General features: G+C 34.9%; 1 protein-coding gene across 3 annotated transcripts in view; it reads left to right on the plus strand.

Moving 5' to 3' along the window:
• LOC105834553 (putative GPI-anchored protein pfl2) overlaps positions 1–17860 on the plus strand; it is a 30928-nt gene extending 13068 nt beyond the window's left edge. The window contains exons 2-6 of one of the 3 annotated variants that reach the window (XM_036282724.1): positions 2262–2416; positions 2546–2771; positions 6440–7509; positions 9433–9734; positions 17238–17860. In XM_036282724.1, the coding sequence (XP_036138617.1) occupies positions 2262–2416; positions 2546–2771; positions 6440–7509; positions 9433–9734; positions 17238–17325 (1841 nt within the window). In that variant the 3' untranslated portion in view covers positions 17326–17860. Of the gene's footprint in view, positions 1–2261; positions 2417–2545; positions 2772–6427; positions 7510–9432; positions 9735–17237 lie in introns of all 3 variants that reach the window. The other 2 variants (XM_036282722.1, XM_012677114.3) reach the window with 2 other exon arrangements.
• Positions 17861–19069: the final 1209 nt, after the last annotated feature.

A 19069-nucleotide genomic window follows, 5' to 3' on the forward strand; every position in this document is an offset into this window, starting at 1 on the left:
AGAACTATTTAAAAGTTATAATGATTTTTATAAGTGGGACACAGGTGTTCCAAATGTACAAAAAGGTTAACTTATGTTTATTGATTTTTTTGTATAAACAATAGGGTATCACGACCGAAATAGTATCAAGGCCGTTTCCATTTCGCGCCCCCGTCGCCGCCGCCGTCCGTGCGTCTCCCCACCCCTACGGCCCGTGGTCATCCCCTCTACCGCCGCCATCTGCCCCGGCGCACGGAGTGGGGATGTCCGAGCGGGTATATAAGCTGGTCGTTTACCTGTGATCGGGCTTTTTGGCCGTCGGGCGTTTTCGACGTAGGCTTCGGCCACCAGAATATGGGGCGTACTTCATCTTCATCGGGAGTTCCCGAATCAAGGTCCACTAATCGGACCGCTAGGATGGACGTACTCATCCTTTGCAGTGTCGCGTCGACCGTGTACGTTTCCGACCGCTTGACCGTGACCATGGGACATCCACCGGGATGCTTTCCATACTCAAACTACCCGTTCATAACGCGTAGTATTCGCTCATATGCGACCAGACCAGATCCAGTATTTGCTGTACAGACCAGACCAGACCGCAACGCGTATTATTACGTACCGTTGCAACCCGACCGCGACGCGTCTTTCCTGAACCGTTGCGACCAGAACGAAACGCGTAAATCGCCAGATGTACCTTTCCGTCGTGGAATTCCGATCCGTGCCTGTCCGGAGCTCGATGCGATTACTGTCTCCGATCCCATGGAAACCGCTAGTTTTAAGAAACTCTGATAGATTCGTAACCCGTATACATTAATATTCCTGTTTCCGATTTGTTCCAGAAATTATTTAGAACCGTTCCGTTCCTGCCCGGATTCTGTCCAACTTTCTGTTTCCTTCCGGATCCGTTACTCGGCGCTATTATTTACTCGATACCGAAGCGTATACCGTTTATTATATTCCGAGAATTATTTCATGTACCGAGATCTAGCACCTGCCTGCAAATTATTTTGTATTCATTGCTAGCTTCAACGAGCAATTAATCGAACTGTATTTGATCTGTTGTCTATATACTATTTTTTCTATCTTATCTTTGTAATAAAGTTATTATCTTTTATATTTTCTTATAATCGGTGTTTCACAATTTATCTCGAACCTGGCAATCCGGCGAGCTATTATATTTTTTTTAATTATTTGAAACCAATCTAGGAAGCGTACTCATTAAAATTTGAAAATAATCCAAATAAGAGCCACCCTAGAGTTTATATATCTATAAAATATATATAATAAAAAAAATTTTTTAGAATATTTATGAATATTTATAATAAACTTTTTGTGCTGTCTAGGAAGTTTTTTAATTCTCAAAATCTGAAAAGTTTATCCACTTTATTATAATCTTTTATGTGCATGTGCAATTGAAAACAAAATGAAATACTTGAGTTAAGATATTGAGAGTTAATTTTCTTTTTACTTTTTAACAATAAAACTGACAAAGAATTTGTTAGAAAATATTAATTTTTAAAATGTTATAATAATGACATAAAGTCATAATAATAACTGTTCCGATATCTTGAAATTTGTCACACATTTTTAAAGTAATTATCTACAAAGTGTTAGAATGTATTAGATATTATTAGATATTAAAATTTATTAGAATTTATTAGATATTAGACATTAATTAATTCATAACCTTCTTAAAGAGAACATGTTTATGTATAAAAAAGCTTATATAGAAGTTCGAAATTGCATGTTGGATCACTCTAAATGCATTTGCAAGCTTTGAGTCTGACAAGAATTTTTCTCTTTGGTTGTTCAAGGCTTGTTGTTTTTTATCTGGAGATTGAAATTGTCATTTCAAAATTTTTGGAATCATTTTTTACTATAAGACACAGCATTTTCATTTAAAGCCAAGTATATGATTTTCTTAGCCTTGTTGGTATTTTTTTCAGTTGAAATGTGAAAAGGAGATAGTATTTCAGACGCTGTTTTTTGAATAACATCGTTTTTACTGTTTCTTGGGAGTATGTCAGCAATACCGTTAATTATTATACGTCATTAAAAAATTTAAGGGTAGAGGTTTAAAACGACAGCAAGAAAGAAATTTAAATTTGAATGGATGCTGTAATTTATTAAATGCAAGGGTCGAGAATTAAGTCGTATACCTAATAAATAATTATTTTATATGGAACCGCAAGTTTTTGCTTTTTACGCTTTATTTTTTTTTTTAATCTTAATAATAAGTATAATATTAGTATTTAATAATAAGTATATATTAATATTTATAGTGCATGCGGAAGGTGGAGTTGCCTGCAAAGATCAGCATGGGCATTCTTACGAAAGTGGCTATCATTACATTCCCGGACCTGAACCATGCACCTTCTGCGTTTGTGATAATGGCAATCCAAAGTGGTGCAAAGCATTTATTTGCAAGTTTCTTGAGGTATATAAAATTTGAATAAATTTCATATCTAAACACTAACATTTAGATTTATAGTCGATGGAATTGCTTAACAAAGCAAGGAATAATACTTTGAAGATTTACATAGTAAATTTACTTCTTATACAATAGGAAAATTGTAAATCTTTCCGGCGAGGTAACACCTGCTGCGAATTTATTTGCCTGGATGATATGTCGGTATCCAACGACAAAGCCGACGAAGCAGGGACAAACACGATAGACGGGAATGCAAATTACGATATAGGTCTACGATCGGTCGCTAGTTTCGTGACAGCGATATTTTCACTAAGTCTGCTATTTTTTTTGATACACCGCCTACGACAACGTAAGATACAAGGTAAAGTGACGCTTCCTTCATAAAAAACCGAGTCTATGAAAAAAAGTAAAGATGTGTGTGCCACTATAATAATTCTAATAAAAATATTTTGTTAGAATGCTTCTTAGAACGCGCGCGCGCGCGCGCATGTATACGGAGAATGTTTTATTTAATTTATCATCTTTTTTATTTTTGCAAAGAATTAAATAAAAATATGTTTAAATAAAAAAATGCATAGAAAATGATAACAGAAATAATTACAAATACGTCTTTTCTTTTATAAATATGACAGTATAAAATTATAAATATGACAGTATAAAAATATATACACAGTCTATTAAAAAAGTTTTGGGACTGATTTTTTTCCGGCGATATTAATGACGCTACCCCTTTGCTAATACAGGAATTAATTAATAGGAAGTCTCATGGGTCTGCCATATTTTTTTATCGCAATTGAATCAGTATTTTATGTGTATTGCATGTTTGAAGTTCATTAGATTTTTCGTATTGTCACGATTTTCAGTAACGCTCTGGCGCATTCTTTGCTAATTATTATTAGATTTTTTATTAAAAAATCGATTGCTGTGATCACACACTTACCGGATTAATATCATCAGAAAAAGTCAGTCCTTGAACTTTTTGAATAGACTGTGGATATGTTGCTTTCAAAAGAAAAAGCTTCCGGATATATGCAGCGTTCTAGTACAATATTCGTTGACGTTTCGCAGACGTTGAAATTGCGTCATTAGGAGTAAAAGTTCCAATATTGAGCTCTTCCACCAAACACCAAGTTACATGTAACGTGCCTATTAGTTGTAATTTCCCACTCAACAATGTAATTGTAATATCACACGTGTGTTATATTATAATTATATTATTGAGTGAGAAATTACAACTAACAGGCACGTTATATGTAACTTAGTGTTTGCTGGGCTCTTAGATTATGATTATCTTTAAGTATCCCTTATCCTCGTGGTGGAGAAAAGAAAGGAAAAGAGTGGTTGTCCAATATTTTAATTGATTAATTAAAACCGGGAAAATAATGTGCCAAATAGGACTTCTCTGATAACTTTTATTAAGGTTAAGGTTAGCGTAATATTCCAAAATTTCCAGACTTTTACGTTGTTTCCTGCCGAAGTAACTTAGAGAAAGACCTAGCATTGTAGCTTTGTCGTATTGCACGTAGATTCAGTCTCCACCTAATGTTCGGTTAAGACGATTTAGAAAAGTTGTAGTATTTGGTACACGTATTTTGATTCGTTTTTTATTAATCTTTCTTTTGCGAGAAGCGTTCGCACAGGCTTGCAGTCTGTCATTCCAAACTTCTCTAGGATGTCACAAATATATCCTGCCTAGTATAAACGAACTCCCTCCTTGTTTCTGGATACTTCGATGCCAAGACAATATTTGAAGTCTCCGAGATCCTTGACCGCATAGATTTTGGCAAGTTTTTCCTTCAGTCGCGTGATTGCAATTTCGTCGCGGGAAGCAATAAGTATATTATCCACATAGGTGAGCACAAGGATATGGTTGTCCTCGCCGCAATAGACGCACGGGTTGGCGCTAGTCGGAGTTAGTCTAAATTTGTTCGCTGAGTCCAAATGTGCAAACCATCGACGTCCGGCCTAACGGAAGCCGTACCATGCCTTGTTGAGTTTACATACCTTGTTCCTCCGTTTGAGTGCAGGTAACATTATCATTGCCTTTTGAACCAGTTTTGTGTCGTATTTGGTTGCGACAATCTTCTCGAGCATCTGTTGAAGCATCTTTGGCTTTTCCATTGACCGTGTCCATTGTATCATTAAGATAAGCTGTTGCGATGTCGATCTAAATGACCCGTATCCCCTCTTCAATGACCACGGCCTTAAGTATTCTCAGTGAACTCAGTTTAGCGACTGGCGCGAATGTATCGTGTAATTGATCCCAAGACGCTGAGCAAATCTTTTTGCGATGATGCGGGCCTTCCTTCGTTCGAGTTCGCCGTTAGCTTTGTATTTCTTCCTTAGGACAGTGCGGCACCCAATTACTTTTTCATCGTCTTGTTTGTCAACAAGTGCCTAAGTGCCATTTTTTTAACGAGAGATCTGATTTTATCATATACAGCAATTCTCTATTCGTCAGCATCTGGATCTGAAACAGCCTGAGAGAACAGTATTTCGGAAGCATTAATTGCAAATTGTGCATCAAACCATTCTACATTGTCGGTTGATTCGTTTAACTTCAACGGCGGATTTTCTTTAATGGCAATGGGTTGATTCGGTTGAGCAGTTGGTTTCCTCATGTGATACCTCATGTGATCTTGGCATCTCGCTTTCCGGTAAGTATCTTTCATGGACGACCCGGCCCACGTGTCGACGGTTCATTCTCTTCGATATCATCGTTGTCCGACTGTAGGATATCGATCATGTCGTGTTTTTGTTTGTCCGCTGAATCGTCGAATGGGAAGCGTCCCATTTGCCCACATCAATATTGGCCACGATCCCGATTGACCACGAGGCAGATTGGCCACGTCAATATTATTCATGCGACAATATTAGCCATGTCAACAAGGGAGCGTCCCAGATGCGCACGGGAATAAACGAACACAGCAGCCTGAGTGAAACGGACACAGTAACAAACGGATACAGTGTGAAACGGACACAGTAACAAACGGACACAGTGCGAAACGGACACAGACCAAATGCGCACAGATCAAATGAACACAGACTAAACGGACACAGTAATAAACGGACTTACCACAACGGACTAACAACGGACTTGCGGCTTCATTCTCACAACCTAACGTCCCTTGCAGGGCAGCGCGCCTTCACTAGCTTCGTTACCATAATGGACCGCAAAGCGAATCATTCTACACATCCCCTTTCAAGGCAGTTGTCATCGCCTGCACTGTCCATCATGGCAGCAGATTCAGAAACAGTTTCTGTCCGAACGAGACTTTGTCATGTAATGGACACAAAAAGTCTCCAATTTCTCTCCAGTGTACACAGCAAAATCACGATGAAAAGACATTATTCAGGAAATTTCTGAGTTTTTTGAGGTTAAGAACGTATTACACCTTTTAACGACTTGAAATACGCCCCCTTATCATGTTGCATTTGATTCCGATTTACACACCAGCCATATTTCTATTTTACAGTGCAAATTTAACCAATTTTCAATTTTTTAACGTGGTTAAAAGTGAATCCCGACATCACAAAGCTAACCGTGTGTTAAATTTGGATTCAGCACATCGATATATATTATCGGTTAACGTTTTTATTAAATTCCAGCCGAGAATTGAACGATTTCTCCATACAAAGTCAAGCTCACCCCAAATTTTCACATTTTTTGAGGTTATGAAAAACTGGGACCTAATGGAATGAAATGGACCTCAGATTCTGATTCAGCGCATCGAAAACCAAGGGGGTAGGTAGGTGTAGTTTCTCGGGCATCGAACTTTTCTTTTGTGTGGCTGTGTAATCATAATCTAAGAGAGTTCAATATTGGACTTCTACTTCTGATGATGCAAACTTCAACGTTTGCGAAATGTCGGCGAAACGCTGTACCAGAACGCGGCTTGTATTCGGAAGCTTTTTTTATTGGAAGCAACTTCAATGACTGCAAAACCTTTAAATCTAATATATATATATATATATATATATATATATATATATATATATATATATATGTTGCACTAGTTTGTGTGGCAGGTCGAGAAAACAGACAACTTGGAGAGGACCAAAGAAGCTTAGGTAATATGGGGTATCTGGAAAGAAATGGGTTACCTCATGGTGTTCCCATGGATGACATACCTTGTGGGACGGGTTACTCCTTGTGGAAACCACCCGGTAGTAATTATTTTCCACGCGGTGAGGCACCTCCACCCTATGAGGAGGCAATCGCGGCTGCGAGAGCGGAGCAGGCATTGTTGTCAATGAATCCTCACACATTGCTACCGATGAACTTCTCTGACAATTATATGCCGAATACCAACAATCATGCGAGCGTGGCAGTCGTTGCAGATGCGCAAAATGATTTGACCATGAACACGCAGGCGTCCAACGATAACAACATACACACGCCTTTGATGTCCTCAACGAGCAGACCGCTGTCTAGTCCTAGCGCATATACTAGCGGCGGTTATCGACCGATAAGCCAGAGCAGCGCATCGTCCACCGTCGGTCTGAACACAAGCACCTCCACCACAAGTTTCACGATGGGGACAAATACGTACGAGAATCTACCAGTTTCGTCAGTTGACATGACGAGTTTCAACGACAACACGCAACCACTGCATTCTGCAGTGACCAGTACCAGTACGCATCCACTACTACCAATATCGCATTCAACCATACCTAAGAGCTATCGTCAGCACACGACGATGTTTCCACGGCAGAACGGCAGCGGTAACGGCGGTGACGGTAGTGATGGTGGCGCATTCACGATATCAGCGACCTTATCGAACTCGGATGTGTCTTCCCATCGTACGATTCCACGAACGTTGCCTTGCATCACCAGCAGAGCGAAGGACGTTCTAAATGATTGCTCGACGAGAGATTATCTTCGTTTGTCGCCGAGTAATATCACAGGACCCCAGAGTCTGTCGCGTTCTGTGCAGTTGTCCACAGGTGTGGTCGCGGCCCCGAGCAGTTACAAGAGTACCAAGAACTCGAATGCGTTTTACACGGACGCTCTTGTGGCATCAGTGTCCAGTCTAGCGCAATCGGAAATGTATACTGCGAACACGACAAATGTATCCAAGAAGACTTGCGACTACACGGTAAAAAAGTATACAATTTGTCACAGTATAAAGGTTGATTTAGATATAGATTTAGATTTAGATATAGACATAACTGTGCCATATCTGTACTATAAACGGATAAAGAAATACAGTAGAATTCAGTGGAAATGTTCACATCCAACTGTGATTGTGTCATTGTTGGACTATCTGTATTCACAGGTCTCCGTCACAGACGATATTTTCACGAATACGACCTGCATGGCGAACTAAGATATCCTAATGTGTTTTCAATAAAAACACTGAACGATTAATAAAATATTATATTCCAAAAAACTTTAAACTAAAGATTAATATTTTTATAATAAATTTTCTTAAAATATTTAAATACATAAATTTTAAGTACAAAACTATTGTTATTGTAAAGTCGAGCTCTTTATATCATGTAAACGTAAAACTAAAAATGTCAATAAAAACAAACACTGAATATTCGTATACATACATAATTTATTATCAAATAATTTTTAATAAAAATAATTTTATAAAGTTAGTAAAATTATGGTGTCTTTCAAACGCAAAAAATGTGACATTACGTGTTAGAATAAAAGTATAAATTGTAAACATTTTTTCAATTGTAAGCTATTTTTCAATTCTTTTATCTTTTTTAAAATAGAAAATTCTCCTTTTTTCTCGCGTAAAACATATGTTATGTATCTATTTTTATTTCTGTTTTTTAAAATTTTGTGTATTTTTATCTAAAAGTCATGCAATAATTGCGAGTTATTCATAGTTAAAGTTTATATCTTGTCAAAATTAATGAGTGAATGCATCACGAATATCAAAAAACAAATCACCTCTATCACAGATTCGGATAGTATTCAGGTATCATACGGACATCTGAGAACAAGCGTCACTAACATAAATATAATACGGATATAATACGGATATGGAACAATTATGTCTGATTACTAAGAATAACACTGAAATTAACACTCAATTAGATGGCAAACATCCAAGTTGAAAGTAATACTCAAATTAATACTCAAAGCCAGCTGAACACTCTATAGTTGAATGTTTATTTTAGATATTCGTTTTATGTCCATTTCTACCAATGCAGATTAATTTTAATCTCGGTTGAACTTGTTTTCCTTGCTTTTGTTTTTATTTAACATTTTCTAATCCAATGTTTGAGAGTGCACACTCAATATTACAATTAAGTGTATACCTTCAACCGATAGATGTTGAGTGTACATCCCCAATGTTTCAGTGTTCACACTTTATGTTGGAAATATACACTCATTTATTGTGTGTTATATCCAAATGTTGAGAGTATACTTTTAAATATTCAGTATTTAAATCCAAACTTTAGTATGAGCACTCAATCATTGGATGTACACACTCAATGTTCGAGTATAAACACTCAATCTTTAGTGTAAATACTCAAGATTTGAGCGTATACACCTAAATTTGGGAGTAAACTCCCAAAATCGAGTATTAACACTCAATTTTGAGTGTAAACTCAAAATTAGAGTGTTTTTTCCGTAAGGGTGGTTCTCGAGTAATGTCTGATTACAATATGATTGTCTAGTGCTAGACAATGCAATACTTAAATTATTGCAAGTGTTAATAATAGCTTTATTTAAAAAGTGACATGAATAAATAAATAATAACTAAGTAATAAGAAAAAATAAACTTTCGTCATTTTTTATGAAAAAGAAAACTGTTTTTTTTATTTTTTGCATTTTTTTGAAAAATAAAGTAACGAACAAATCTCCACAGGATTTGTTCTTAGTTTATCAATCTCCTACACGCGCCTGACGTTTTAACATTCAAATTTGCGGGACACTTATATATAAACAAGATTATTTCATATTGTATAAGCAAGAGTATAGTTTCAATAATTGTTAAATAGGATATATTAGTTTTAATTTGATATTAATGTTTGATACTGTTTTTTCTGTGTAGCCTTCATTAAGTGTAGCCAACGAGATCAACGCGAGCGGCAGCTTCGATTCGGTAACGTGCACCTGCAGCATGCAGGCATTACCTACTCTCCACGATGACACGGATGATTATCGGAGTGAATGCGAGAATTGTAAGAGTGCGACAGGCTCTCGTTATTACTTGGACAATGAGGACGAGCTCGTTACGTCCCTTCATGAAACTATGACATTGCACAGAAGACCAGACGAAGCAGCATCAAATGCCACACCACAATATTACAGAACTTCACTTACACTGCCGACGAGTACGCGTCAACGTACAAGGTATATATTTTATTAATTTTTATTATTAAGAATTTTTTTAATTATCAAAGTTACGAAAAAATTTTTTTATTACATGTGTGTTGGAAGTGGTCTTTTTCGTGTTACTTTTTTTGTGCGTAAAGTTACCGATTTTTACATTTTAACATTATTACACAATTTTCGTCCTTTAATTTAAGGCCCACTGATAACTATAGTTATCAGTGTCAAAAACGCATTAAAAAATTCATAACTCAGTCAAAAATCAAGATATCTTTAATTTTTTATTTGTTAAGATAAATTCTTTTATTAAAAGATGCGATATCGATTGTACGTAGATTCAGTTTAGTTTTTGAGATAGGGCATCAAGAATGAGATCATGTTTTAGGTAAACACATGACGAAAGTGGTTAAAACTATTACTAACGCTTTATAGCGTACTATAAATAAGTAAACTGATATCTGGTTTACATTTAGAAGTCTTTTTAGTTGCAAAAGTTGATCATAAGAGAAAATAAAAATCCAAAATAGCGAATTTAATATAGTAGACATGAATTTCAAAAAATCAACGGATCTTTATAAAATTTGATATTCTGAGGTTTTATGGGTTATTGAATATGACATCAGAATCCAAAATTTGAAGTGGCAGATCCAATATGTCGGACAAGAATTAAAAAAAAATTAACGGATTTCCATTGATGAAACTTAGATCAAGGATAGTTTTTGCTTGAAGAGGTAGTTTTTCGTGAATTAAAAATCATATTTATTTTTTGTAATCAGTTACTCTGTTTAACTTTCGTCAAGTTCCAATATCAATGATAAGATATCAAAAAGAGTCGGGCCTTAAAGGGTTAAAAGATGGTGTAAATTGTGGTGAAAAACTTTTCAGCACGACTTTTTTTGTAGATTTTTTTCATGCCCTTGCCTTTGTTATCACTCATATGCATGTTATCTCGCGACATGCATATGATAATTCTCATAGAATTACCGATGCTTTCGCGAACTTATCCTTGGCTAACCTGTCAGTTCGTGTCACTCAAGGATCACTTTCGACGCATTTGTAACAAAAAATATTATGTGCAAAAAGTACGGATTAGTTTTTTTCCTACTCGTGCGGATAAACATATTTGCCTTTGAATCGTGTGTCTACTTTCTGCACTTTTGGTGAAAAAGCCGACTTTCCGCCCTTGTTACACAATATATTATTTATATTTTTATCAACCGTAAAACTACACTAACTTAAAAGTTTTAGCATGCTTGAGATTTTTTCGCATTTTACGAAAACAGCATGTTGGTACAACAGAATTAACAATTTATTGAAGAAGGAAAAATTAACATTACGAGACATCATTACATCAGTTTTCTCGAAAGAGTATTTTAAAATTTAAAGTTTAATTAAAAATAATTTTTTGTTAATTTTCTCCCACGATATGTCATCAAGCTATAACGCTTTAAAATAAGAAAATAAGAAAATAATTTTTAAAAAATTTAATTTTCAACTTCATGTAATTTTTAGAAAATAAATAAACAAAATTGAAAGACAGATTTAAAACTTTATCTTTCTTTTTTAACATTTAAAAACTTCTCTATGACTCTTTTTTTAAACTTAACTACTTAACTTTTTATAAGAAAAAAAATCACAATTATGCTGAAACTTAACGGTATTACCTGAAAGATTTCGCGGTAAATGTGGACAATACCGGATCCAGGTCCAATTATTTTGACTTTGACATATCGAGATCTTAAAGAAAAAGCATCAGCCATCTCTTGTTGTTTGTTAAAAAGTTAATAACGAACAAAGTTTTCAAAAATAAAGATTTTTACGTAACTAATAATAAAAAAATTAATTTAAACAACACAATTATAGATGTCGCTTTACGTGAAAGTAAAGTTTATGTAGAACAGTACAATTGTAGTACTTGTTTCGCACCGGGAGGAAATTTTGTTTCACGTTATAAAATACAAGTGCGTGCATTTTTCACGCAAAACAAAGTTTATCTTATGTTTTCTCTGCTTACGACAAAAACAAGGTCTGTAATTTTACTGTTTCATATAAGTTTTATATTTTTATCCGATATTTTTACCCTCCTCCAGCTTACAGAGTAAAATAAAGTCTATAATTGTTCTGCTTTATATAAATATGCAATTTTCAAGTGAAACACTTTTTTATTCTGCATTAAAGTTTTTATATTAAAGTTATTATTAGGTATACTGTTGATCCGTAATTTATTATTATAGATTTAAGCTTTTGTATAGAATCAGAATGATGTTGTCATCTCCATGCCTTATTTCAGAATACTGTTTGCTTTTTTTTTTTTTTAATCACTTGACATTATTTTTGAGTTTTACAAGTGTTTTGGATGTTTTAAGTGTACAGTAATATTGCATTAATTATGATATCTTACTTAACAACGTAAATTTAACACAAAAATTATACATTTTATTGTTACATATGAAATTATAACATTTATGTAATATTATTAGATAGGTACTGTTTACTAACTAGTGAGATTATCGACTATCCTTTTTTTGCAAAATTTTAATTTTTTTCTATCTTCTTTTGTATTATTTTCCTTTGGTTTGACGATGGTATGACGATCAGTGGAATGTGGTCAGTGGATTCTATTCTTTCTCTTGAAATTTCTGATTTTATTTCTTGCCTCTCAATTCGTCACTACTTAATTACTAAAGAAACGTTTCTTTAATAAACTGAATTTTGCCAGAAATTCGACCTATTATCATTTATTTATCGTTAAATATTAATTGTAAGTTATTTCTTGTTTCAACGTATATAAATTCTCCATCTTCATTCCCTTCTACATTTCTATTAAGAATGTCCTATCCTCTTTGTTCCAACAATTTTAGGAAAACTTTTCCTTTTTTTAATGATTATCTTGTTTTTCGAGATTCTTTGTCCTCTATCTACTTTTTCTTCTTCACATATGTTTCCCCTGAAATCTAGTCTTGCGTTAAGATGTCCTCCTATTATTAATTTCATCTTCTTTAGTTTTTTAATTATTTTTTCCGTTCCTGTCTTAATTCTTGCATATTTCTATGACAAATAGTTAATACTCTTTGTGTGTCCTTATCTATCTTCAACCTTATTCTTTTTTTATTATTCTACTTTATCTATTTTTTCTTCTTTTTCCTTCCTTATTCCTGTTATAATTCCTTCTTTAGCTCTTTCTTTAGACTTTTCTTTCCTTGCAAATTAACATTTCCATTTGTAACCCGCAGTTATTTTTCTTTGAGTCTGTTCTCTTGTTTTTCATCTACTTACGTCTCTACCATTCTTACTACATCTAGTTTTCTACGAATTCCCAAAATTGTCTATCTTTGTTTTTGTCTTAGCACGACTTTTTCAGCATTTTTTATTACTTCCCACAATTTATGAGTTTATTCCGTACTCCCCTTGGGGTTGACGGGGTGTTTTTCAGGATGCACCAAATCCTTTACAATTTCAACAATTTTATCACATAATACAATCATCTCATCAAACATATACAAACAAACATCTTATCCCTTCGCGCCCTGGCTATTGAGCAGCCTTACAATTCTTCCCTCCCATCCCTTCACGACCCCTTCTAACTCCCATATCTCCTTCCCTTCTCCTCTCTAACTCTTCCTCTTACTTACTTTTTTTATCCTCCCCTCCACTTTCTCCCCCCTCATCCGAATTCCATTTTCGTTCCTTCACCCAAATTTCTCTGTTATTGAAAATCACCCTTCGTCCTTTTCCCATCTCCCTCTTCGCCGCTCCCACGATTCTCCATGTCCTCTTCTTCTCCTCCATGGTCAGGTCCTCGTCAACTTTCACATCCCAGCTTTCCCTTATCTCCGTCTCTCTCTCTAAGATCTCACTCCTGTCTTCCAGCTCGTTTAATTCCGTTATGATCACTTATCTCCCACTTTCTTCCCTTTTTTCCTCCACTCTCCTTAACACTAACTTCCTCCTCAATTCACTCTTCATAATCATCCTCACACAGTGTTTTCTCTCCTCCTGGTTATCCCCTTCAATTCCCCTCCAAATAATGCACCCTTTTCTTCTTTCTTGTCTCTTCCTTGAACCACCTCCTTAGTTTCGTCTCCCGTTCCAATCCCAACCTCTCCCTATCAGTCTTCTTCGTTTCCAGTCGCTTCTCCTCCATCTTCTCACCCGTCCTTCTGGACCGGAACTGCGCACCCTTCTCCTCTTTCTCCCTTCTTGAACCCCTCTTGCTTTTAGTTTTTTTCTCCAGTCCGTCCTTGTATCCTATGTTCCTACCTATCTTCTTTCTCGTTCTTCTTGTCTCCTACTCTCCTTCTTTTCTCCTGTCTTCCTTCTCCTGTACTTTCCTATTTTCCTCTTCTCCCTTTCTTCAAATATATACCCTGCTTCCTCCAACGTTTTACCCCCTCTCCTCTTCCTCGCCATTTCCTTCTCCACCCTTGCCTTCTCGATACTTCTTCTCACCTCCATCTCGCTCACTCCTCCGGCTGCCGTTATCCCTCTCTCTCTCTCTCTCTCTCTCTTTCTCTCTCTCCCGTTGTCTCTCCTATTCCTCTTCTCTCTCCCTCTCCATCCTCTTCGCGGCCACCTTCACCTTTTTCCTCTTCTTTCTCACCCCTGCTATCCTCTTCTTCCGCTCTTACTTGGATCCTTGTTGTCAATCTTCCTTTTTTTCTTTGCTTACCTCTGCTTACTTTTCTGCACAACTCTCTCAGTAACTCTACCATCTCCTCTATGCATCTTCTCATTTCTTTCATCTCTCCGCACAGCTCCATCTTTTCTTTCTCTTTCACTTTTCTCCAGCTTTAAAACCACTTCTCTCCTGACCTTTCCTTCTTAAATTACTTTTACTTCTCGTTTACCACTTTATCACTCGACTTTTTTGTATCTATTTCCAACCTTACATCCGCGTGATAATTGCACTCCTCGATCTTTACCCTCGATCGATACCTCAATAAGTCGATACACCAAATAATACACATCCACCGCTCACGTGCTACCTCGTCTCCTACCTTCCTCCTCCGGTTCCGGTTCCATCTCTCTTCCATCGATGTATCGATATATCGACGTACCAATCCATATCAAAGGGCACGCTTGCCACCATACGCCACCATCATCCTTCCTTATTCCACTTCCCGTCGGCCAATTGGGGCTTCCCCCTTTTCGGCCCATGCGCACAGGGTTGGGTAATATGCGCGTCAGGGAGCTATTATGCACAACTCTCGTATAATACGCATAATACGCAGAAAAATGTAGAAAACGCAGAAAATCCATGAGATACCCATTCTAACCCTAAGGCCTGGGGCACACGCTTTCCATAAGACGTAACAATAACGTTTTGACGCATTGAATTGGGCGACCGTAACCGTAACTGGCTAAATCGAGTATGTAATTGGTCAAAATCTTACTGTTAAGTCTTACGGAAAGCGTGTGCCACAGGCCTTACAATTCTACTGGTCACTGACGCTCATGCTCATCGTGCTTGAATTAATTTCATTAATACATCTACATAATAGGCGTAGTCTACAATAAAGACTTAAGCCTTGAGCCGTAAGAAATTAACTAATCACAATTGTGTATTAAAAAAAAAAAGACTGTGGTTGGTCAATTTCTCATGGCTTAAGGCTTAAGTCTTCATTGTAAACTGCGCCTAGATACATAGAAATTAAAAAATGGGAGACAGCAAGGAAGAACTAAATACACAATTTCATGTTTTTCATGATCATGGACAAATGTTTATGCTTTGTCTTATCCTAACTATTGTACGTACCGATGAGTTTTCAGGCGTTCTACTGCAGTAGTACATAACCTTGTATTGCACAATTCGCAAATTGAAAAATATTTTCTATTTTCTTTGATCCTGATAAATTGACCTTTATTGTAATAATCATGAGACGGTCTTCCTCCTGTATTTGACATTTTCACTAAAAAACCATAAGTTTTTTTTTGTTGATCGTTATAACGGTTATCCCTGCAGGCACCATAGGTTTTCTGTCTAATGGGTATTTTATGCAGCAGAAAACCTCGCTTCGTTATCTGCGCAGATTACTTAGTTATTTGCGCATAAATCGTGAGGTATTATGCGTACCCAATCCTGCATGCGCATGACTCGATCTCATCGCGTCTGTTCATTTCCATCACCGCCTCCACCGCCATCTGTCTTTCCGCTCCTTCTCTACTTCTTCTCTCTGCTCGAACACTCCAGCGTCATCTTCGCTCACTGTCACCTTTTCATATCCACCACGTCATCCTTCTTCTCATCATCTTTCCACCAGACTCTTATTCCGAATTTTTTGCACGTCTCCTGTTTCTCTTTCTTTCTTTCCACACTTCCCCCCTAATGTCCTCTTTCTGTCCTCCGCTTCCTCCTCGTCCAACTTTCATTTCTACTCCATCAATTTTCACACCTCACACAACAATAATTCTGAGATCGAATCTCCCGCATATCTGCCACACTTCGCCATTTTCGAAGCCCATCCATTTCCCACAATTTATATATTTTATAAATTCTTTACCTTCGTGAAATGATTCACCGCTTACACGACTCTTCTTTATTGCAACAAATTACTTTAATATGACCATATTTATAACAGTTGTGGCACTATTTGACAGCCAGAATATATGGTTTGATTCGTAATCTTGTCAAACGCGAATGCCTTACGACATTTTCTCTAAAGACCACTAATATATTATCTCTCGTAATCGTTTCTATCTTCCTTGTCTTTGTATTAAATCTGATGAACATTCTCTCCAACTCCTGTTTTATCATCCAATGCTTTCGTTAGTTCCACAATCATTAATTTGTCAACATTTTTCAATGTTTTTTATTTCGATGTTTTGATCTAGATTATTTTAGTAATATTTCAGTATTTTAATTTTATTATTCTTACCTTTTCAGTGGCTTTCCTAATTATTTAATCTTACCAAAATAATATACCACACAATAACTAGTCTTCAATTCTTTTTCATCATTCATTTCTTTAGTTTCTTTTGTTTTCCCAACTTTGTCCATAATAGTTTTTCCAATCTATATACTATTTTTATGTTATTTTCCTTTTCTTGTTGTAATGTCTTCCCGTGTTGCATTTCTTATTGCTGTTTTTTGGCTTTTATTTTTAATGATAATCGTTTTTTGTCTTCTCTATTATTTTTCTTTTTGCATTTCTATCTTTCTTGTCGTCTTTTCTTTTCTTGTCACTCTGCATTTTTAGGTTTATATTATTTTTCCTTTTTTTGGATTTACTCATATTTTCTTTGTTTTTTTTACTCCACGTTTTTTTACACCGTAATCCACATTAGTTTGTCTCGTTTGTCGTTGCTTATTTGTCTTGCCTCTTGCTTTAGCTTGGTTTTGTATACATTTATATTGTCAACATTCTTAAATTTAATTTTTTAATAAATGAGCTATGTGGTTAAAATCTTTTGAAAGTTGTTCAGGAAACTTATGACCTTAATCATATTTGTCAAAGTTAAGCTGATTGGAACTGATGTATCTATTATAGTAAATATTTACTGATTTTGCTGGATGAACTCTTCAAGTATCTTTATATCTAGGATCACTGGGGCTCGTGAAAAGTGGTTCAATACCATGCCAGAAAGTTCCAGCGGATCTTCAGACGAAAATTAAATATTATGGGGAAAAATAAAGAAAAATGTTTGAGTGCGCAAATAAAATTATTCATGTACACATAAATACACACACAAATAGGTATGTTATATAACTACAAAAAAAATTTTACCTATACAGAGCGCCCCAGAATTATTATTCTCTCTTTGGATAAGAATATCAGCGCATTGATCATTTTTGCGTCATATGTTGTGATTCAAAGTTGAAAAAAGTCGGACTTGTTATGTAACATTGTAATGCGATGTAAGGACAGCTCTATTAACGCAAATTTCTTCATTTCGTTTGACACGATGGCAGCTTAAGTCTTCCAAAAGTCTCAGCTTCTTTACTCTTTCCATGTAATATCGGAGAGAAACTGCCAGTTTTTGGGACATTCTCTATAATGTTCGTAAGAATCATAATCGTCACCATTGTCGTTGTCATTAAAAGTTGCGGAGGCGTGCAAGGTTTTGCTATAAGGTTTTACTGTAAATTCTTATAACTTAAAACAAATTACGATGAATCAATATAATATTGTAATCTTTCATGAAAAAAATGTTAATGATATTTAATTAAAATTTTCATAAAATTTTAACATTATATTGATTTTTTAATATTTATTTTAAGACATCTTGATTTTATCAAAATTTTATTTATTTCAATAATATTAATTTATTATTACAGAGTATCTATTATTTTTTGTTACAACTTTATTACATTAAAATTCATTACAATTTACATATAATTTAATTTTTTTATTATAAAAGTAATAATTTCTTATTTAAATTTTATTTTTTTAAATTAAATTTTTATTAAAATGTTATGTTTTTTTATTCTAAATAATCACCGAAAATAATTTATTCAGCAAAATAGAATTAAAATTTAGTTGCAATTTAATTGAAATTTTATTAAATTTTATTTAATAAAATGTCAAATTTGTCAAAATTCCATCAAAATTCTATTAAAATTTTCTTATTAATTGTAAGTCTTTGAAAGCGATATTTTTGTAATATTTCTACAATATTTTTTGTGCGGTATAGCAGAGTTAGGTGTTTATACATAAAATAATCGTATTATTACTTGTATACAGTAAATTATATGTTCGAACTATGTTTTACGTGTCATTTATGTAAACAATAATCAAAGGCTTATAAAAGATTCAAATAGAAATGATGAAAATTATAATGGAAAGAAGGCGATTATGAATTACTATTTTGTTTTACTTAAATAACTCATTGTCAGTAAATATTTATATGACATAATTCTTGTTAGTACAAGTTTGTTACTCATAAAGTTCTACTAATCATAATACATGTTATAAGTAGAAGTTCTTCGAATATATATGTATAACGAATATAATTATAAACAATTTACTGAAGAAAGAAAAAAATTGTGGTTGTAGAAGCAGCAGAGGGATAACAAAAATTAACGCTTTTTAATGGATTATGTATATCAGTATCACAAAAAGTATTTATATCTTGTACATAATATCACAGAAAAATATGTAAAAGAATCTTTGGTTCTTGCGATTTTGCGTATTGTAGAAGTACTATAAAAGTATTATAACAAACAATATTATCTAAGTATCGTAAAAATATTACGAAAATGTATTGTAAAAGATATTACGTGCGAAGAGATTATGGGACTCAAACTAGCGAGTGATTTGTAGCCTTGGACGCAGGTAATATAACTTTACACGTCAAATACATGTACATACGCGTTATGTCAAACATTAAATTTAATTGTCATTTGGAAGCCATATTCG

The sequence above is a fragment of the Monomorium pharaonis genome, chromosome 1 (genome assembly GCF_013373865.1).
Source record: "Monomorium pharaonis isolate MP-MQ-018 chromosome 1, ASM1337386v2, whole genome shotgun sequence".
Classification (NCBI taxonomy): domain Eukaryota; kingdom Metazoa; phylum Arthropoda; class Insecta; order Hymenoptera; family Formicidae; genus Monomorium; species Monomorium pharaonis.